Here is a 24,412-nt window from a genome sequence, read left to right on the forward strand (position 1 = left end):
GAGCCATTAAGCGAGGTAACCAAAACAATAAATTCAAATCATCTTTCTATTTTATTCATAAAAATTCAAACCGCTGATAAAGTTAAGAGAAAATAATCATCAAAAATAGGTTTTATCCACATATAAAAGTCTTTGTATTCATTGCGGAAAATGTGGATGCCACATTTCAAATAAAGACATCATGAGCCTTTAAAAAAACGATGAATTAATGAATGAGTTGTGTTTTACGGCGAATCGACACAAAAAGGTCATATATCGCCGGGAAATAGTTAAATGAATTACGTTAATTTTAAAGCCTATATAACACTATTAAAGTAAAAAGGTATATACAAATATAGTGTAAAAAACAGTTGCAAACATAAAAAGTGTAAAAAAAAATGTGAATAAAATTTCAAATAAGGTTTAGATTTTATGATATACAGTGAATCCATATTTGTTTCAAAAATTGCAAAATTTTGTCGGCAGGAATTTGCTCAAACAACTCTTGTAACGATTCAACATTGTAGTATGAACTGCGCTGTGGATCGAAGTCTACACAGTTGATTAAAATATGTTTAATAGTAAGCGGTGTTTGACATGGTACACAGTCAGGTTGATCTTCATTGTTCAGAAGATACGAATGAGTCAACCGAGTATGACCTATTCACAACGAGAAAGAACAACTTCCTCCCTGCGAACAGATCTATTACCTTGGTGCCATTCACCTAAAGTAGGTTTAATTTCACGAAGTTAATTGAACGAAGCATTGTTCCATGAAGACTGCCATTTAGTTAAAATGTATTTGTTGATATTTGACCTAAAATCAGTATATGGTAATTTCAATTTAGATTGATTTAATGAAAGTGATTTCTTTGCTGCGGTATCAGCATCCTCATTTCCATAAATACCAACATGACTAGGAATCCAACAGAATATGATAGACTTCTTAAAAGATAGTTCATGAACCCTGAGAAGAATATTTTGAATGAAAGGATTTTCCGTATTACGGTTGTGTATTGATTGTAATACAGAAAGTGAGTCGGAAAAGATGATAAACTTTTCTTCACTATATTCTGAAATAGAATTAAGGGCCAAATCAACAGCTTTTGCCTCGGCTGAAAAAATTGTAGCGTTATTTGGCAAACGTAATTTTGATTGATGCAGATAGCTAACGGCGGCACATCCAACCTTTGAATCATCTTTAGAACCATCTGTATAAATTGGAAAATGATCTTTGTAAGTCGGCTTGATTTCGTTATATTTGGACTTGAATATTTCAGGGTTTGTTTCAGACTTTTTTAAGGCGGTTTTCATATCAAAATGAACTGTTGGAGAATTAAGAGTCCATGGTGGTGTATTCAGAACTAAGTTTTCTTTTATATCATCAAATTCAAAATCAGTTTCCCTCATAGAATTGTTGATGCGAAATCCAAAAGGTTTAATTTGTTTTGGTTTTCTGTCATACGAATCGTGGTACTTGGGTTTAAATATGATTTTATGAGCAGGATTAGATTTGTTCGTTATATTTGGACTTGAATATTTCAGGGTTTGTTTCAGACTTTTTTAAGGCGGTTTTCATATCAAAATGAACTAATGGAGAATTAAGAGTCCATGGTGGTGTATTCAGAACAAATTTTTCTTTTATATCATCAAATTCAAAATCAGTTTCCCTCATAGAATTGTTGATGCGAAATCCAAAAGGTTTAATTTGTTTTGGTTTTCTGTCATACGAATCGGGGTACTTGGGTTTAAATATGATTTTATGAGCAGGATTAGATTTGTTCGCAGCCACCCTCAGAGCATATTGCAATGACAGTTTTTCACGTCTCGTGTAAAGGGAGGGTCCGTTTGCTTCAACATACAAACTTTCAACAGGCGATGTTCTAAATGCGCCAAGAGCAATACGAAGACCTTGATTATACGATTCCTGGCTGAACCATAAACAACACAACCGTAATCTAGCTTTGATCTAATGAAAGCTCTATAAAGTCTTAACAAAACCTTGCGATCTGCTCCCCAATCAGTATTTGAAATTACCTTTAAAAGATTCAACGATTTCAAACATTTGGCTTTCAAGTATTTTATGTGTGGTATAAAAGAAAGCTTTTTATCAAAAATAACACCAAGAAATTTTGCTTCGTCAACAACGGGTATTTTTGTACCATTTATAAAAACTCAGGGTCACAATGTTGTTTCCGTAACTGACAAAAGTGGACTCACTGAGTTTTGGAATGGGAAAATTTAAAACCATTTTCCATGGCCCAAGTTTGAACTTTATTCAAGCACTGCTGTAACTGGCGTTCAGTCGTACGTATATTTTTTGAACGATTACATTTAATAAGCATCCAAATAAATATTATAATGTCAGTATTGTAGACTATTTATGTTCTTACCCTTTTCTATGTCACTGACGGTGGATACAATGCCGGAGAGAATAGCTCCCTCGTAGCAGTCGGAAAGCGTTTGTTTTCGTAATACATACGCACCATCTGTGAGTGGCAACAGCATGAATAACATGCTATGACCTTACTTTTAGCCCAAATAAATGCAGACGTATCAGCAGTATAAAATTTTATACGACATTACTATAGTTTGTCAATACATTTTATAGACAATACCTTTGTAACAACTTTCAAGCTTTTCCGTTCCTGAAATTTGTTACATCACCTTCATAACAGACCCGTCTAATCTAATCTTATCTGAAATTTTATGACTGACTGTTTGAAAACCGAATGGATCTTTTTATCAAATGCTTAAATGTTTAATCCATTTTTCAAAATATATATTGACAATGAATGGATCATAGCATGATCACCATATGTAGTTGGCAACGCTCACCTGTTAGAACTACAAATGTATATATTTTCCAAACTCTAACTCTTACAGTTTGAAATTGTGGTCCGAAACAGAAATATTAGATAAGAAATACCACTGTTATACGTTAGAAAGGACAACACTGCTAACAAAAAATTAGTTGAGAGCTGCGATCAATTAAACATTTAACAATCTGTTCATAGTTCTGGGGATGTAGCACTTGTAATTTCTGAGAAAAAGTGGGAAAAAGCAAATTTGTAGCCAATGCTGACGCTGACTACATCAACAATTCTACAGTAACAACAATACCTCGTAGTAGTTTCTTTTATGATTATACGAGCTAATAATACAAGCAAATTACTTCTCATATAAATTTGGGTTATTCTTTTAAGTTCATTGTCTATATCTTATTTAACTTTATTCTAACGATCAATGTTTAGTATGTTTCAGGTATTGAAATCGGTGAAAATGACAATTTTAAGATAAATGGCAGAAAGTATCAGAAATAAATAGAGCTGATAATTCTAACAAGATGGAAACACGTTTTCGTCCAATAAATCAAACAAACCACATCAAGAGATTTCAAGCGGAACCTACTTTATCCATTGTACAACGTTTTAGAACTTACTGAATACCTTTAAAGTCTTGGTATTTTAAATAGAAACCAATCATGAAAAATACCTATGTTTGCTGACTCTGTATTAGCTGTTATGTTTCCGTCAGGTTCATGTTCTTGCACCCTTGAGATGTTGTGGATATTTTCAGACCGGGGCGTAATTCCTATATCTGTTGCAGGTTGTGTCTGACTGTCCTTATCTAATTCCATGAGATATTCACTCGATCGTTGGCTCTTGCAAAATTCTTCTTTGACGGAAACTGGATATACAAAATATAATAGGTAAAGGTAGATTTCTTGGAAGCATAGAGCACCAAACACAGCCTCGGGTTAGGGTTAGGGTTAGGGCCACGCATTTGCAAGGTAGGCCCACAACAAAACGAAACTGTAATGGAAAGATATTACAGACTGGTTGCTTCAAAAATCTAACATGTGCAGAACAATTATGCCAAATATAGATAGAGGGAACGGAAGTTGTAAGGGGGAGAAAAGGGGCGAGAGTGAGGGAGGAAATTGAAGGGCGGGGCGGGGAAAAGGATGTATGTACAAAGGAAATGCTTCGTTTCCTAATCACAGTTTCACTACAACGTAAACCATAATAGCGCAGATATTCATGTGTCAAAGATAAACTAGAGATGGTACCTACCCAAGAAAATCTATAAGACACAACTCTGAATTGACCACATAACTGAAGCCAAAATAAAATATTAATAATATCAAAAGTGAAAGAAAAATCAGATAGGTCCTTTTTCAAACAACAGATCAGGCAGACAAAATATGACATACATTTGTTTAAATCTCTTTGTGTTCAATATACAATATGCACACTTTTCTCACGGCTTACACTGACAGTTATTTTATAAGTTGTAGTGAGGCCCTGATAGAAAGTTTAGTAGTGCATGAAGATAATGTAAAACAATGCGTAAATTCCTTTAAAGAAAATTTACGACATTAAGAAACGTTATTAAGTTTTGATCTTTTAGCCAAAGTTATTTATTGCTCTCAATGGTGATACATTGGTTTACATAAAATTTACATGAGCAGTGCCATGAGAAAACCAACATAGTGCGTTTGCGACCAGCATAGATCCAGACCAGCCTGCACATCTGTACAGTCTGGTTAGGATCCAGGCTGTTTCTAATAGTTTCTCTAATTGCAATAGTATTTGAAAGCGAACAGCATGGATCCTGACCAGACTGTGCGAATGTGCAGGCTGGTCTGGATGCATGCTGGTCGCAAACGCAATATGCTGGTTTTCTCATGGCGCGGCTCATATATTAAAATGTAAAATTCATATATCTAACAATGAGAAATAACAAAACAGTTAAATTAGTATTACATTTGGCTAGATTTCGTTTATTTATCACTTCAATGAATCATTTTGAAAGTGTTTCTTATGATTTATTCATTTTGAAGAATTTCTCTTACTGTTCAGGAGTACTTTGCTTCAAATAATGTAACACAAAAAATTCATTGTCATCAAATATAATTACAGTGTTTTTAAGGCAGTAGTTGTAATTACAACACCTGAAGGTAGCTGATAGGTAATGACCCTATGTAATGTTTTTTAGGCAAATCAACATTCTCTGGATGGAACTATCACGATCATTGCTTTACTTGAAAAATGAATAAATGCTGAAAAAGCTTAATTATGGAGGTTACTTTATTTGATAATTTTCGTTACAGATCAACTACCTTATACAAACTATAAGGTGTTTTATTTATTGTTGTAAACAAAGTAAGTGGGTAACTTTAGATATCAACATTAATTTAAAACTTAAACTTGAATTTTTAAGTACCATCTAAACAAATGTCACGTGTACCGAGCCTTACTTATAAAATGTATATAAATAGTATATCTAAAACTATCAGCTTTTGATTGGTATAAAACTTGTATAATGAATTTTCCTTAAGCTGCCTTGCTTCTGATTGGTTTGACCAATGATTTGTAAATGATTGTTTGAAACATAAATTAACTAAAATTCAAGCAGATAATCAATTCAATTTGTGGTCCTTATTGTTCACTTACTGGTATCAAACAACCTAAATTTCTGACCTTTGACCAGCTGTTTCAAACCAAAGGTTTCAATACCTAGTCACGAACCACTCGACCTAGAATGAGTATATGGATTGGAAACCCCACAAGTATGAGCATACGCTGCAAGGATGAGGGACTGACCTTTCCACAACCCACCTAGGTCCAAACCTTAATACTATTTCAAACCAAATGTCTCAAACACCTAACAATTTTCGCTTAAACCTATGTTTTTAACCTTGTCTCAGACCTACCAAGGTTCAGCACTGTAACGTAAAACCATCAGCTTATACTGCGACCCAGACCAATAAAATAATATAGCTATCAAGAGGACCCAGCAAGGATGAGCCGAAGCTGCAAATAAAAGGGTGCCTCACCTAAATTATTTATACCAAAGTCCCAGTAATAATTATGGCTTATTATATAAATTATTTCTCCAGTTCTCTTCGATCTGCACTCTTCGAGCTCCCAGGACAATATGCCCAAACTGGATGCGCAGTTGTATTATATGGCCGTATGAAGTCACTTGCATACGGACATACCTCCGACTTTTACATAGACTGCTGTATACTAACACAATTTACCGAAATGCACTTTTAAAAAGCGCGAAAGGACCAATTTCGCGACACAAACAGCCACATGCAACTAGTTAACAGAGAAAAAACAAAGACAAATATCAAACAGGGAATGCCACGTACCGAAACGCAGCCTTCCCAAGATGAAACCCACAGCACGAAAACGTGGACGCCACAAACACACGAACACGAGATAAAACGAACAAAGGAACACAGTGGTACAAGTAAGATACAAGCACCGCTTTAGACCCACAAGCACACAAATGCACCCCTACAAGCAGGAGAAAAACAATCGTGTACCGCCCTAAGATTCCGGGAGGCAAAATAAAGGGGAGCCACATAAACTAATTCAAAATATAAAGGGGGCGGGTTGCAAAAAGGAGCGCAAATGCAAGTGGAAAGTAAGTGCTGTAGGGTGAGTGAGGAGGAGGAAAAAGCACATACAACAAACAAACAAACAAAATTGCAATACAAGACAGACAGAAAACCTGTTGAAAATAGGGGGACCGCCTTGGAACGGACGGTATTCCTATATAAAGGAAACTGGGGTTTTAAACGCGTTTAGGGCATGCAAATCTCCCACTTACTCTGTTTTCAAAAAGTTAGACAACACAAAATAAATAATATCACCGCTGAGAAAAGCTCTAACATTAGCGCAAAAATACCAGATTAAGTTAAACATAAAATTATTGTTTGAGTCCTTCATTGCAAAGCTACTGATAAAGATATGAAATTAGGTGATCTGTAAACGGTTCCATAACTGTTTGGTTAGGGCATAACAAGCAAAATATTCTGAAGTTCATGTGACTTTGGTAGTGATCGTAAATTTTGTTATTCTGTTAGTTTTTATATCTGTTATCAAAATTGTCCCACGTTAGTTCAACCATCATACCTGAACTATTGAATCAAATATTAAATATGCATATCAAAGATAATAGGTAAGGGTAGACTTCTTGGAAGCACAGACCACTAAAAACAAAGCCCCAGAGCCACGCATTTGCAAGGTAGGCCCATACCAAACAGAAGCAGTAATGGAAAAATATTTCTGACGGGTTGCTTCAAACATCAAACATCAAACATAAAAGATATCAATCAAACATAAAGTCAATCAAAGAAAAAATTGTTCCTAGTTCGTGCGCTTTATATAATATGCCAATGATGATTCAAATACAACATCCGAATTATTTCCTGTAACGACAGAAAATATTAAAACTATACTGAGCTAAATCATTTACGCAAACATCCCAAACCCCCTTCCTAAATTGTAACCTAGAGCCTCTACCTAAATGTTATGTAGTTCATATATGTCAAACAATTCTAATATATCTTATCTTAACTGATATTTCTAAACATTCTGTTGTTTTACTGACCCGAAAGCCATATCTTTTCAATAAATAGTGTTTTTTTAATTTGATGGGTTTAAGGTCATTCCGACAAAACTATAAGTCATATGGAACCTGGGTAGAACCACCGTCCTTCCGTAAGCCGGCTTGATGGCTTCCTAACACAAAAAATTCAACGCACAGAGCAAGGCTCGAATCTACATCGGTTAGGGGCATATTATTTGAAGTCTCATGCATTGTGAATTTTCTTTGGTCACAAGAACATGATAAACAATTTTAGCATATATCATCACGCTAAGTACACTTCCTTTAGAAGTAATGACAGTAGCCATTAGTTGAATTGATGTCTACCAGAAATATGTCAAATACGAGGGTCTTAAAACGTCTGTCACAAATTGACGTACGTACTTTTATCCCAGATGTTTCCAATAGCATATAAATCTATTTATTTCGTGCACATTCCTTCTCAAATGACCGAGTTATTTCAAATTGAAATGCATACTGTCGTATACACTGACTAATGTACTTGTCACACTATAAAATGGACGAAAAGACTTAAATTCATACCTATATTAAATGCCGCATTAGGCTTGATATAGAATCAATGCTGATCATTTAGCTGATTCACCTGGATATAACAAACTGACCGTTTCTTAACCTCACTCACACTCACTTATTTTCAGGAAGCCTCTCCTACAATTTGGGTCCAGGGCCTCCACAAGTCTGGTCTTCAAAAAAATAATGATAAATATGCTCCTATACTTCACCGGTTATTAAAATTTGGGCAGGAGTTAGGATACGTAATAATCGTTCATAGTTCGGATCCGAACGGCTGCCTAGGTTAAAGTAACTGTTACTGTTAAAATTGAGATTTAAGAACTAAAATGGCGGAGCCATGGGGCGAAAACTCGCTAAACAGCTGTACACGGCAAAAACAGAGATGTAAGAGGAAAACACATGCGTCGCTAAGCAAAATTGGAACTTGAGGTGCAACTGTAGGAAGACGAATGTAACTTTAAGGAAAAACTTGGTACATATTGACGAAAGAACCAATATAAATGGATTTCTTACTTTCTTTTCATCTCGAGCTAAGCGTATGGTGCAAACACATGCCCACCCGAAGTTTTTGCGTTAAAATTGGCAGGCTTATGGACAAGTTTTGTTCATTTTACTGTAAGATTCAACTGGTTTTATGTTTACGTGATATGGCTATATATAAACGTCTATAAAAAATCTACGAATGAAAACCTTCAACACATTTCTAATTCTTTCATTATCATATACTCATTTGAGACATTAATCATTAATCAGCATCCATGCAAGTGTATGCAATCAGCGTTGGGGTTCTTTAATTTTCTTACATTTTTTTGTGTCACTGAAGTTAGATGAACTGCTTGGGAGAACATCTCCTTCGTTAGAATCGTAAAGCGTTTGTTCTCGAATAACTTGTGCATCATCTGTCAGGGTCAAAAGTATAAATAACGTATTCTGTCTGCTGTAATCTTTTTAATGTAAATAACTATGGTACTGTCACGGAGGAAAATTGTATTGGCGATGCACAATTAAAAAAGTATTATAACCTTACTTTGTACGAAATGCATTATCAAATCATTTTTATCAATTACTGCATTACGTGCCGACAATAAACGTTCATATTTTTTTTCAATTATATTTTTGGCATTTGGTTAACATCAGAAAAATAGCGCGACTACTTGTAACTGCTGTAATTTACATCATTTAGGCATGGCCTCATTTCAATATATTAATTGTATATGTTTGTTTAGAAGGTTAGTAGATGTTACAATGCCGACGGACTTCTAGAAATCTTCATTTCGACAGATGAACATTTCGGTGCATTTAAATGGTGAATATGCATATGCGTTTGAATGGTGAATTTAAGCAAAATTTTGGTAAAAGTAAGTCATCATCGGGGACTGTGTGATATAAACCTTGAAATTCTTAAAGAAGCTAATAATCATATGTCAACAGAGAACATTCAAATAGTTATTCTGGTCATATGAGAGTAAATAGGCTCAAATCCTTGTAACTTTTGTAAGACACAACTTTTAGGACGACGTGAAAATGCGTAACAGCATACTATTTATTGCTGGTATGTCTGTCCAGGTATAAGTAGGTATTACTTTGCTGAATCAATGAATTATATGGGAAAAATGTTTAAACCATTAGAGTCCATGCTTAGAAATGAGAAAATGTTCGAACAGGGTTCAACTTTTTCCGTCGGCACAAGATGCATCGTTGATAAAACGGAGTTAAAATTGTATCTCATAACGTTTAAACGATGATCAAAGGTGTCAAAATCTTGGCTCAAGTCCATCATAACGGTGTAAAATACAGCAGTATCCTAGCACAAGAAACATGCTGAAATCTGTTGGAAATATATGGGTTTTTTTTCTATCATTCTTCGGATACACATACCAGCAATATACCGTCATGCTAAAAGTATTAAATTACAGCAACAATGAATTAAGTGTATTGTTTTAGTCATTCCTTAGATATTGTGTCTGCTTTCTAATTATGTCTTCTGATAGGTTTAGACATATGCAGGTTCAACCGAATAACATTAGACTCCCTGTCTAAATTCATGTTTATAGGTATGTCCAGTGTTTTCTCGTGTATGGCAAGCCAATTTATTTATGAGGGGTCATACACCACTTCTCATGGAATTACACGCTCTGTTCTATCAACGTTTTAATAGACACCGCCGTACGTACACACTTCAAACTGTATAAATTGTATTAGGGTTCAATTTTAAGTTCTGCTCAACCAGAGGCTAGACCATCCATGAATGTTCATTAGAATTGAGCATGCAAAATGTTTATGTCTTGTGTTGTTGAGCAACTTTTTTTTGTTTTATGTATGTGGTATTCATTCACTGGATAAAGTATATGTAAAAAGCTGTATTCAATTTGTAAATGAAATCAGATTTCTGTTAAAGAACAATCATGGTCTCTGTTCAGTGATAGTCTGAAGCGTAGACTCGAATGTAAAAACGTACCAAGAAAGTCAAAAGGTGATTTTAATGTGCCGAGATTTTGAGGTTAACACAACTGAAAATGTTCAATTTCCGACTGAATCTATTGGTCTGTTAATTCGTGTGGGGTATGTCCATATGGTTTGTCATTTACGATTCATGCCACGATAATTAAAAATAAGCAGGAAAACAACTGAAGGTTTTTGCTGTTGATATATTCACATTGTTCCTATCAATCAAATTATCTTGAGAATTCATAATATTTTGTGTTAGGTTCTGGGCGAAAATCAGTAAGATAAAAAAAGTCATTCTGTTCTGTATTTTGCTTAAACGTTCAATGCGAGAAAACAATCAAAGAAAAAAGATCTTGCATTATCAAACATACATATTGGGGTTTCTGAAATAAAAATCAATTTAAGTCGGAGACATTCATTGATTCCACCTGTGGAATCCCATAGTCTTAATCTAGACCATAATGTACACACGATCATATACTTTTTTCTATCCTACAACTATTACATCAATTGTTGATTTTAGTTTCAATGTGGTGTCGAGACACTTTGCAGAAACAACAGAATATGGGATGTGAAACATTCAAATGTCGAAACTACTTAACATAACGCTGAAGAAAGAAAATAGATAATAAAACGTGAAAGTAAGTTATGATGTTTCCTGTTTACGGATTTTCCGCACTGTGTTTAAATAGGCTATTATAAGCAATTAAACGTAAAAATGTATTAAATTTGTTACGAAGGCGGTAAGATAATTCGTTACACAGTGTATATTTTACCAGTAAATTCCTAGTGAACACGAGTAGTGCAGTGTATATTTTATATTAGGTAAACTACGTAATGTGTAAGTAATAACATAATGCATATGTATAATTATATGTTTATTTATAAAATGTCGAACTGACTGGTAAATAAAGTCAAAGAATTTTTTGTCGTTTACGAATATTTTCGAGACATAATTTCTAGAAATAAAATCTGTAAAAAGATTTTGGAAGCAAATAATGCAGCCAAGCAAAATAATAGCAGACTCGGTTTGACTGAGACTGTTTGTTTATAAGAAGTAATGAAAAATGCATCACCTCTCACCGTCCCTAGAAAGGCTTTTCGGTATCCTCGAAGTAGAACTCTCGCTACGAGTGCTAGAGGTCTTTGATTCTCTCCCTGGTGTATTCTTACCAAATATTTGATTAATGTTACTAATAGCTTTTTTGCTTGGCGGTCAGCAATATGAGGATAGTTCGAGAACAGGTCGGCCGACGTCAGTTTAATGTAACTAGGTTGAGTGTTATGTCACGTCAAATGATGCAGCTCTATACATTCGGGCAACACTGTCTAATACCAGTAAGGAATTATCAGTTTTAATATGTAATGGTGTCATTTTATTTGTTCGATCCGCGACGCACGAGATTTTAGCATTATTTGTGACACAGGCTGAAAGGTTGCTAACAGCGGTCTCACAGGGCAAATATCTCCAAATCATCAGAAGCGTGAACGAAATGTTCAGATTTAAATTTAAAACCCAGACGATGGAATCGCTTAGCGAAAACTTTTTATAGATATAGGCAGCACCCTTCAAACGGAATTTTGCTTTACCTTCCCTCATAATATCTCTTAAATGTTGACTGTTTGGAATTTCTTTGCTGTTTTTTTTTTTTTTTTTTGTTTTTTTGTTGTTTTTTTTTTTGTCGTTTTTTTTTTTTGAAGAATACGCGGGGCAAAGCTCGATAACTAAAATACTGGAGTCTCTGGGCAAAACTTGCACGATGCACAGTGAACAAAATGAGACGAAAGGGGAAATAAGCGGGTCGCAGAGCAAAAAGACTAGATTTAAGATGTTATTTCCGTTCTTCCGAAGTTAGGCATATTATAAAACTTATGTCTGAAGTTTCGCATTCACTTTTGTAGCCTCACTGACAATCTGAAAGATGTTTTTCATTCTACTTAAGGCTTTAAGTAATCTTATGCTTAATTTTGACAAATGTTATAATTCCACATAGGTTGCATAACACTGAAATGTGTTGTGGAAAGATTCAATTGCTACTAAGGGAAAACTGCTAGGCGCAATTCGCGTCTTTTTATACTTATAAATATATTTGAGACAGCGTCCAAATAAGTGAATATAAGTAATAGTTATTGTTCGAAGAACAGGTCTGCATTGTGTTTATATACCTGTGGGAGATTTGTGGTTTGCAAATCTCTTCACAGGTCTTAAACACAGTGCAGACCTATTCCGAGAATGATATCTGACTTACCTACATGCTTCTATGTTTCACAAAATCAAAATTGGTTTCGGATTCGAAGAACTTTTTTAACGTGATGTATGATTAAAAAAAAAGCAAATAGAAGGAACAAGACAATATTGTCACAATTTATCGGATACTATTAATATTACAAAATGCCAAACTTGCTACGAAACTTTAAATATATTGTCAACAATTAGAACATGACATTTTGTATTGCATGAATAATCCGTGCACATTTGGGAAATAAGTCTCTCTCTGAGATCATCCATGTGTGTCTAGTCAATTAATCAGAATTTGACGCGAATGTTTCTTTTTATATAATTTTTTTTTTCATAATTATTCTAAGTAACTTTAAGTTTAATTAGCTCTTTAATTTGACACTTAAATATTCATTGCCGTATAAAAAGTATTGATATAGATTTATCATGACATTATCTCAAGAAATGCGTATCCGATAAAAAACCTGATTTTGGAACACCCCAAGACGACACCATCTAGAAGATATAAAAACCTTCAGTTTTCTTGGCAATGAAAGTAATGAGTACAGCTAATTAAGAGGTTTGTAGTTCGAGGCCTCTGTTTTGATTGACATGGCAACGATTTGAATAAACATTATATAGTTTAAAGTCGTATTGGTTCTCCACACCTCATTCACGTGAAGAAGTTGTCATATACTTGTGGATGTCAATACAAGTATAGAATTAATGAAACCTGGTACAGTGCAAACTATCTAATATAATATTTAAAGGCATAAAAGTGTCAACTGTTAATTTGATATGAGTTAACAACATTCAGCAATATTAGAATATTTTTCAGAATACAAGAAATGTACTTTAACAAGTTTCTCACCAATTACCACTACCTAAAAGCTGCCTTTAAATATGTTTTAACTGTCAGTCTTATTTCAGACATGCTCGAAATGTATCACAATAATTTAACTGGGTTATTTTCAAAAATACAACTTCGTTACTTATGTTCCATGTAAATTGTACAGAAAATCGTCACAACTTTCATTAGCAGATTATTAAATAACTTGGAGGAAATTTGTGTAGTTTGTATTTTTTTTTTTTTTTTTTTTTTTTTTTTTGCAATTATATCATTGTCAATATTTTTCTTTGTAAAACAAAATGTCCTGTTTCATGAAGCATTCTGCACTCTGACGGAAGAGTATGCCCGTATTAACTTTCAGACAAATACCAAGACCTGTTCAGAATTGAATGATAAAACTTAACAGTAAAGTCATGATAAGATCAATTTTCAAGATAGGTAAAACTGGTCGGATTTTTTCACTTAAAACGTACTTTTTTGAAACAATTGATACTTTATTTACGGCGTTCACCTTAAATGCATGCACGGATTTCTCATGATTCTACTGCATTGTTTCGGTCGCTTACGCATAACTTTAAATTTAATTCTGACAAGTGCGTAAGTGTGTCGACAACTTGGCTCAGGGGTTAGAGCATTGGACTAGCATCGGAGCTACTCGATTTCGATTCCCACTACAGGCACTTGAGATTTTTGTGTAGACAGTAAAAGTAGGACAGGTCTGGAAATTGTTACAGACCTCTTAAGCGGTCTAAAAGGTGTTTATAGACCTCATCGGAACATAGAAGTCGGTAGGTAATTTGTATTAGAGACTATTTATTTTATTACCTTTTTCTATGTTAGTCCAGTCAGAAACTTTGCCCGAGGCAACATCTCTGCTACAACCGTAAGGTGTGTGATCAAGAAGTTCTTGTGTAACATCTGTTAATGGCAAAAAAGCATAGATAACAAGATACATATATTATTACCTTCACTTTAGTCCCACACTGATTCAGTCCTAACTGATCAGCAACAATAGCAAATAGTTCACAAGCTTGTAATAATTTCCAACTATTTTGGTATTGGTAGTCCATAATTTGGTATGCACTCTCATTCAGATTCAGTTTGTTACATCTCCGTTAGAACCGTTTAACATAACTTATCAGAGTTTAAAAAAATGGATTTAGTATTCCAAAGTGGTCCAGAAATATTAACAAAGAAATACCAGTGTTATAAGTTTTAAAGGACCATACTCCTGACAAAATGCAACGAGTTATGACATAATTATCGATCTAAATATGCAAAGCTGCAAGCATAGAACACTTTTAGTTTACAAATTCACATCAACAAAATCATAACCATTGCTTACACTGATGACGTAGCCATAACGAATATTGCGAATAGGGAGAATAGATTAATAGCTTAAAAGAATACTGGGTTTTAATGGAACGTCGGTTCAATGCAATAGCAATGTTTACTTATGTTGAAGACCATGCAGAGAACCGTTTCAACAGTAAGAGATTTGGTTAAAATTCAACAATGTATACAGTTTGCTATTATAACAACACTGAAATACGCTTTCCTCAACATACAATAACTATATTTATTGTACAATGCATGTCAAGTAACACATTTTAATACATGTCAAGTCACGGTATGTCATGTTTAAACGCATTCATGAAATAAATTTTCAGATTGAAGTGTAATACCTGTGTCCGCTGCTGGTTCTGTCTGACTATCTTGTTCTAGTTGCATAAGATATTCACTCACTTGTGGGCTCATGATAAATTCTTCTAAGACATCAACTGGAATTACAACCCCATAGAATCACACCACTTCAAAATAAGAAAATGTTAAGTAATAAATGTTGTTGTTATTTCTCGTTAGCTCAATTTAAACTATCTGATTCCTGTATTACAAAGCTAATGGTTGTATAAAAGTTTTAGAAACAAGAGATGAAAGAAATAGCGAAGAGATGCACTGGAAAAAGTGACTTATATACGAGTATATATAGTCCAATATCTGTTTGATATCGGCTTGATAAACACACTATATTTTAATACACATGACTCTGATAGCAAGCATATATTTGAACGTTTAGTAATATCTTACATTTCAGTGACATTAAAACCATACATCATACCCCAATCATTAAACGCACCAATCAAACAAGACGCTCCTGAATCAAATATTAAACCGATCAGTAAAAAATGTGTGAAAATACGTTTATATCAATATAACGTCATTTATGATTCTAATAACATCCGTAATATTTAATGTATAAACAGAAATGTTTACCGCTTTGATTGTAATCCAGTGTCTCCACCACCTTAATCGTAAGTTGTTTATATGTTCTTAGCGTTTCAAATACAAATAATTTTAAATTTTGTTAATTACTTACCAGTTTGTTGGTTAACTGATGAACCCTGAACACCATATATTTTCCATACATGAAACCCCTGTCTAATATTACATTCAAATTTTACATGGTGCTTATCTTTTTTTTTTGAACTTAACATTGCGATAAACTCTTTTATTATATATCAGCATGGCTTCCCCACTGCCTTTGATATGAAGGCATATGAAAAATTGTTTTTATATATACACACGTTAGAATACATGTAAACTGAAAACTTTATCTTAAAATGGCTGTGGCGCACATTGGTCTATGTTTGATGATGGTGTGTAGCATAATCTTGAATGTTGAGACAATGCACTGAATGTCAAATGGTGCTCTTTATTCGCAGTGGTCTCGATTCAAAGGTTAACATGAATTGCAGAATGAAAATAACAGTGGTCTGTAAATTCAGGCTGGTATGTGCAAAAATAGACCTTTACAAATATCATGCTTATGAATGCTAAAAGGTGGTATTTATCCGCAGATTGTCTACAGCGATAACATATTGAGACGCATAACGGAGGTAATATAGTATGAAGAATTCAATGTCAGAATTTACATACCCTTATGCTGTAAAATTTTAAACAGATTAGAAAACTTAACCGGCACTCGCCGTGAAACGTTATGACTTCTTTCCTGTATTCTCACGCTTTGCTTAAATACGCTACTGTAAACATTTAGAAAACATTTGTTCTTACTCAAATACATGAACATATCCGGTGAGATATCATTATGGAAGTTACTGGCAGTATATTTTCCATTTTGGGTACACATAACACTATGTAAGTCATGAAGCAATGCCTACATGATTAGTGATTAAATGCCGTACTGACTCTTCCTTATGTCATAAACTGTTTTCACCTATGTATAAATATTAAAGATCCACTTGCTAAAGTACGATTAAGCATTTATTATTTACATAATACGCATCAGGTCAAACTACTTAAGCGCTGCACTTTCTTTTGATTTGAGCTTTCAGTTCACAAATAACCTGCAACTTGTAACATGACTAGAATGGCAAAGAAAAAGACATGTTGTCTAATCAAGGATTCATAATTGCAAAATACTATTATATTGTCTCACTTGTGTCAATATTTTTCTTCATTTGTAATATGAACAGCAACATAAATTTGATACAGTATTCTCAATTGGGTTATTTTATGTATCATTTTTGTAGACTACTTTCCATAGAGAATCATGACTTTATTCTTAAAGAGAAATAGTTCATTGTTACATTTCTGGCAGAACCTTTAATCTACTTTTACTGTGTATTGGCGTTAGCCTCATGACGTATTTCCTTAGTTTCATTTATGGCTTTCCTAAAATCTGTTTAATATTAATTTTGTTGTCAAATAAAATTAAATGATTCTATTTTAAATAGGATGGGCCATCAGTCTGAGAGGTCAAATCAAGTCAAGTTTCTTTGGTTTTTTTTTTTATTTATTTATTTTCATTTCTCAAGTATCTAGAATAATATTGAAATCTTCCCCATTTTTTGTGTTTCGATTAATCGCTATGAGTCTCTCAAGAGCATCAAAAATTTCTACACCCTCAATTATCGGTCCATATACATTAATCAAAACTACTACTGTTTCGTTTATTGTTGCTCCTACACATTGCAGAAGGCCCTTTACTATCTCTTTCGTTTTTAGTTTTATATATGCATCGCTTAAAATTATCCCGATTCCATTACAACATGCACTGTGACCACTAAGACATTTGATCCCCTTGTTCTTTTTCATTTTCACTTTCCTACTTCTTAAATGCAATTCCTGGAGGAGACAACTATTGACTTCTCTATCATTTAACTAGAGTAAGACATGGTTTCACTTTTAAATCACTGAGTCCATAAGTATTCAAAGGAAAGATATTTTAGGTGTCATATGCAGTTAATATACAATGCTTATAAAAACATTAAAGTGATCAATATTCAATGATGCTGGAAGTGATTATTAATACGGGGTTATACTGTATTTTATTGATGTTGCTTTCAAGATAATGCTGTATTAGCAAATATCTGCATATGAACAAAAATTGATTTGTTGAAATATTAGGGGGTATGGTAAAGTTTACGTCTACGAGATTTTCTCTGTTTAATTACAGCAACTATCTGATCTTCAGTAAATGTATAGCTGTCAAATAATGAACGAAACAAGAAGTTTATCAAATAGGAATAAAGGATAAACATTTTATTCAAAGTCAAAGGTCAAATCAATGTATAAAATCACAAAATTTGCATATATGAAATTTATTTTTATTCGTAAAAATAGCTTCTTTAAGTGCCGTGTGGCGGATGTAAAAGGTCTCCCCGTACTTGGATTCAGTGTTGTTACATTTTCTGGTCACTTGGGATCAGCGAGTCCATTCAACATATATGTAATAGAGTTCCGCTTAAGCCGGTGCTAGGGGACGTGAGAGATGTTGCACATTTCAATACCTTTCATGAACAGACTTAATCAAATCGAATCTTCGATTATCCATCTTGGTTGCATTCTTTGCTTCCAATGGATCTTTTTTATAGATTTTATTTGTTATCATAAGTCACTCAGCTTTATTCATATAGTGCGTATATATTAGCAAATATCAGAGATAAAAATCTGCCTGCAAAATGTCAAGTTCAAAACTTTCCGGGGAAAATGTGAAAAATGTTTCCTTTACTTTATCTAAACTGTTTAACATATCTTCCCATTACTAACGACTGATGTTAATTTGTTTTATGTTTGTATGTCAGGCTAAATCAGCAGTGCAAATGTAACAAAAAAAAACCTGCCAAGGGTAATGCTACTTGGTGAAATTATTAACCCCTCTAGGGATTTTGGTAGACTATCATTGTTATATGATTAGATTGTCTTGTTTGCCATTTTTTAAATCGAGATTAAAGAAGTCGTGCTCAATTTTAGATAACTACCCCTAATTTACTTAAATAGAAAAGAAATGGGGGTACAACTAATTTTTCAGGCACTGCGTTTTTTCATAATGCATTTATGTTTTGTTTAAATACATCAGTTGATAGCATATGCATTTAGTTACAAATTGCTAACGTCACTGACGTACAAAGTTACTCGGTGACGCCAAAATGACGCCACAATGACATCAGGCAGGGGAACGCACAGAATGAGCAGAAAATTGATTTAATTTAGATTTTACGAAAATGGGATAACAAATACGTATTTGTAATGGTTAAGTTTGTTTTTGTTTTCCTGTTTCTTCATTTTGCTTAAATATTTAAGAAAAGAATCTAATATTTCTACCTCTTTTGAAGCTAAAATTAGCTAAATATCAAACATGTTGAACATCGGTAGCCGAGTACTTTCCATCTGTCTTTCGACTAAGGTACTATTTTATGACATTGGTAAACTCATGGAGAATAACATTGTAAACAATGATGCTATACATGTTTAAAATGAGCTCTAAAGTCAAGAAAATGTTGAATATATTATTGCAATTCCTTTAATACCATATCAGCTTAGAAATGGTCTTCCTTCCAGTTTGAGCAGCAGATTTTTGTAAAGTTGAATAAACAACAAAGTTATTCATCTTACATATTAGAGTTACAATTTTTTCTGTCTGCTACATGTATACATTAGTTATTGAGATGACAAACTGTAAATTATATATTATTTATAAGAAGAAACACTGTTGTATATAATACACATTTAATTTGGAATCACACCATACATATATATCAGCCCGCCCGCTTAGTTCAGTTGGTAGAGATCGCGAGGTCGTAAGTTCGAGCCCTGGTCAAAGCGTATATTATCCGTGACGATTTGATAAAAAACATGTATTACAGCTGTAAAGAACTGTATCTATGCTCTTTAAATGGATAAATAAAGTATGAAAATACAATTTACCTTCACATTTTACGATTACTTCTCGAGTATGAACTGTAATAACACATATTAAATCAAGAGCTTGAGAAAAGCTTGACTCTTAGAGAAATTATTAGGTAACTTAAAGTCATCACTGTCACGACTTTAATCTCAATTTTAAAATTGGCAAACATCTTGCAAAATATCCTTTAAACATATACTTTTCAAAATATAATAAAGAACAAAAATCCCAAGGGTGTGAGGGTGAAGGGGTGTCTATAGTAGCCCAGGGACTATAATATTAAAGACCAAACGTCAAATCCTTGTGAAAAATAGCATTAATAACTTCCTCTTTGAAAATTTACAGATATTTCTTATTATTTGTAGTTATTTCTCGTGATTTATTTTAATGTATATGTCTCCATAAGTGTCACTAACAAAAATATACTCTGACATCAGACAAGTTCAAATGTGATATTAAGGGTCAATGGTAATTTTTAAGTTAAGGAATGAAAAAATAGTTTGGTTGTTTTGGTTGACCTCCAATGCTTTGAAATTATATGTGCATACCAGACATCGCCCTCTTTGTTTCGTTGAGAAGATATTATAAACAAGGCGGAAAAGTAAAGAGCTATTTTTTTCGATTATACATTTACTGACAAACAGCTACCTATTGTAATTAAACAGTGAGAACACTGGTAGGCGTAAACTCTACCCTACCGCCTAATATTTTTACAATTGAGTTGTAACTACCCTATAACAAACATAGTTCACCAAAATATAGATAGACACGGCTTTGACACTTAAGAAATGGGTTTCCATAGAGCATATGAAATATTGTTTCCCCAAAAAAATGTATAAACTTTTTTGGGCTATAATTGTTGCAATAAAAGTCAATGAGCTCTCTGGCCATAGATGCTTACCATAGTTTCCTATTGCTGTATACAATTCTTCTTCGTCTATTTCCACACGCAGTCGTACGTTTTCAAAACCTATTATTTGATTCAATGCAACCTCTAATGGTCTAAAGATCTGATATAATCTTCCCGTTATACTGTCGTTGTATAATGCTAAAAGAATATTTAGCGAGTGACATCTCAGTGTTAACATTACACATTTATAATCAACATCAACAATGTGTTTGCCGCTTGATTCCAAGTTTTCACGAATCCCACCGATCGCCTGGTCAACCTCAGCATCAGGGTCGTTTACAATTAGTGTTTGTTCCGACGTTGGGTTTGTGTTAACAGCAAGCTGCATTTTCGTCACCATCAAGCTTGATGCCGAAGCTCTAGTTGTATTGTCACAGTTTGTAGGAGTAATTTCAACGTTAATGTCTGGTATACAAAAGTACATATATATTATTATGATATGCATATATTATTGGTTATTGACAATTGATATGTTTTATCAATATCTGTATTTTCATTGCTAAAATGAACTTAATTTAATTAAAGATAAAGGCGTTTCCATGACAAATAAATATCATGTGAAAATCATTTCGAAAAATAGGAAAACACTTGTGTTAAGAAACATTACATGTTTTTATCACATTTCACACATGTTCCCAAAATGTCGTTATACAACATAAGCAACTTTCATCTTTTAACTACCAAAAGTTAGATCCGGAACATAACGTCATTATAGACCTCTATCTTAATCGAGTGCAATGATTATAACATACGTGAATTTTGATTCGAGCTTTACTGCATAATTTTTAAGAAATAAACATACATATTTACATATTTTTTTTTTCTATCGCTAATCGAGTGGTCGCGCCTTCGCTTTATACGTCTTAAAACGATGCATTTAAGAATTTTAACCACACAAATTGCTAAATATTTCAAATTGATGAAAATATGTTTCACCTTTAAATAATCAGTACAGATTGCATAAAAGTAACTGTACTATATACAAAATAAATGTAAAACAGAGAACCTTTACAACCGTGTTATCTGCATTGTTTCTTATTTTTCTTTATTATCTTTATCAAAATACACATCATGTTAGTTTACAAAACTTGAAACTTGTTTTTGTATCTTACATTTAGAGAACAATGTTCCTTCCAAATTGTACAATTGCGTGACTGTTGTTCTTATAAAAGAGATTTTACTTTCTGACGCTTTAAAGGGAACATTATTTCAAGTATTCTATTGTTAATTTCCAGTGTACAGATCTTTAAGAATTAAAATTGAAATTTATAATATCTACAAATATTTTCAAATTATTTTTGAAGATTGTTTTCGTTTGTTTGTTTAGGTGTTGCTTTTTCCAGACTTTCTTTAATGTCCTACCTGCAACTTTGACTTTGCTTCTGTCGATTTTCATGTGGTCAAGTATCATGTCAACCTTCGTCTCAAGTCTTTGCATATGTCTCGCCATAATTTCCATATCTGGATATAAGAGCAATTTATGTTGTTTAATGATAAGAGTTTTTAAAAGAACAGAATCTTAGTAGTACAATGCCAAACCAAAAGGAATACATATTTTATATCACGTGGTCAGGATTGTATTTAGATGACGAAATATTTCAAAACAAAACAATTCAAAGTATACAGAGGCTAAACTATAGTATCAGTACTTAAACAGTAAAAGAATAACCGACAAAGTGTCTTAGACATATTGCGTTAGCTATATGATATGCATTCGATAATCATTTTAAGCACAATTATGATAATTTAAGCATAATTATGATGAATATATTTTAACGCATTTCAACCGTCTTGACAAAATTACCATCAAAATAGAAAGTTAAATTCATCTGAATCTAACAAGTTTCAGTGTTAGTAGCATTGTTTATCTATAAGGACGCATTGGTTAAGTTAATAAGGCGGATGACTTGGAATTACTTGTTCCTCACAAAGTTTGCCTACGGAAGTTCGTTGATTCCCGGTAATTCCTCATCCTAGATCAAATAATAACACTGGAGCCTCATGGATAATCAATCGTCATAAGCCGGAAAGTCACCATTTTAACCATAATTATGTTGACGTGATCAGTGATACGTTGTTGAAATTTTCATGTTAATATGTTTTGAAAAAAAAGGTATATCTTCTATATACTTGAGCAAATACAATGCACAAAGTAAAATTCTGCATTTAAAAATTACTTTGTGATGATTATTTTATTAACTTTAGCCTATTTTTCATGTTCTTTTGTGAAAAAAAAAATATCTGGAATAATTTACATCATTATTTGGATTTTCTAAAGTATTTGTATTGCAAACAAGTGCATCAAAAAGCTGACAAAAAGTCTAGTTTCAACTTCGACTACATGAGAGGTACACATAAAGATTTAACCTAGGATTTACCGGACGAAAGTTTTTGATTAATTGTAAAATCGCCAGTTTGATTAAAGTCTGTCCTCGGATAAGTAATTTAAAAGTAAATTACACTATCGATGTTATGGGGTTTCAGCAGGCAGAATCAAAATCTACTGAACTACTACTGCAGTTTTTAAAACGTAGATAAAGGTTAAAGGTTTCATTCATCACTTTGTCATACAACTCCGTATCTGCAATTACTATGTGATATAATAAAGAATGAAATATATAGCAAATATTAACGAGAGTAGTTTCTACTTATAATGTAAGAAAATACAATTTAAAGTACCTTTTTTGTTATCTAGTTTTGCCTTGTGTATCTCCTGGATAACATCTTTCAATTTAAGTGGCGCACCATTCAACAGTTCCAATATCTGTTTGATATCTTTGATAAAAGTCTCGTCGGCTCCACCTATCTCTTTTAATAATCTGCCGAAGACAACTTCAATTCTCTGCTTATAGACATTGTACCTATGATCTGGTAAGGTAGGGCTGGTTGCATGGGCAAGTTTGTGTCGAATCTTTATGATTATTTCTATATCTAGCCTCTGAGCGCTACTGAGGTCACAAAGCTCATGTAGTAGGAAGCAAAACAAAGCAAAATCCCATGTTGTGTGTTGTATCTTGTCTGGTGCTCCAGGAAAAAGCAATTTTTTGTTGTTTCTTCCTGTGTCTTGTTTACACTTGTTTATGTTATCTTTATTTGCAAGAAGAAATTCATAAATTGTCCATGGACTGGTGGCATGGTCAGCTGGCGTTAGCTCCGCAACACGTTTTTCAAAAAACCTACATGTTAGTTTAGTTCCGCCTTTTATCAGTGTTATTAAAATCCGTGTGTATTTTTCTTCTTGGTCCGAATCTTGTGTTGCCATCTAGAATCAAAACAGAAATACAAAAATAGTATTTTTCAGAACGTCGTATATTTTTTTAGAAAATTGACTGTTTGCCGATGCTTATACATTTATTACAGGGGACAATACGGATATCTGCACAATTAACAGTATTTACTTATTCAGACTTAATGGAATCATATTTTAGAGATATATCAAATACCAATGAATCTGTTGAGAATCTAATAAAGGAGGAGTCAAATACATGTTTTGCAGTAGTTGAAATACTTAATATATTATCAGCTTATTTAACATTGTTCTGTATAATACGAAGTTATATTACGATATATATTTCGACTCGTACCAAACTGGGAAAAAAAACAATATTGGACTCGCCTAGCGGCCCGTCTAATACGTTTTTCTCAGCTAGGTACTAATACAATGTCAGATAACTATTTTTATTCTGTATCTAATTAATTTTTGTTAACATTAAAAATGATTCTCATCAGTAGTTAAACTATTTTAGGTTAAGGTAGTTTTGCATGTTCGATTAGCCGGAGGTAACAGCACGACGTCATTTGTACGGAAAACATCAAATAAAGTCTGGAGTCGGTATATGGAATGAAAATCATTAATGA

At 33.3% G+C, this 24,412-nt stretch overlaps 1 protein-coding gene across 1 annotated transcript in view; it reads right to left on the reverse strand.

The window, feature by feature from the left end:
* Nucleotides 1-23,816, reverse strand: part of LOC128552018 (uncharacterized) — a 31,246-nt gene extending 7,430 nt beyond the window's left edge. The window contains exons 1-6 of the mRNA XM_053533011.1: nucleotides 23,234-23,816; nucleotides 21,917-22,015; nucleotides 20,546-20,959; nucleotides 15,122-15,217; nucleotides 14,262-14,354; nucleotides 3,475-3,669 (exon numbers count right to left, since the gene is read on the reverse strand). Coding sequence (XP_053388986.1) covers nucleotides 3,475-3,669; nucleotides 14,262-14,354; nucleotides 15,122-15,217; nucleotides 20,546-20,959; nucleotides 21,917-22,015; nucleotides 23,234-23,816 — 1,480 coding nt within the window. The remainder of the gene's footprint in view (nucleotides 1-3,474; nucleotides 3,670-14,261; nucleotides 14,355-15,121; nucleotides 15,218-20,545; nucleotides 20,960-21,916; nucleotides 22,016-23,233) is intronic.
* Between the last annotated feature and the right edge of the window lie 596 nt (nucleotides 23,817-24,412).

The sequence above is a fragment of the Mercenaria mercenaria genome, unplaced genomic scaffold (genome assembly GCF_021730395.1).
Source record: "Mercenaria mercenaria strain notata unplaced genomic scaffold, MADL_Memer_1 contig_1945, whole genome shotgun sequence".
In the NCBI taxonomy this organism is placed as follows: domain Eukaryota; kingdom Metazoa; phylum Mollusca; class Bivalvia; order Venerida; family Veneridae; genus Mercenaria; species Mercenaria mercenaria.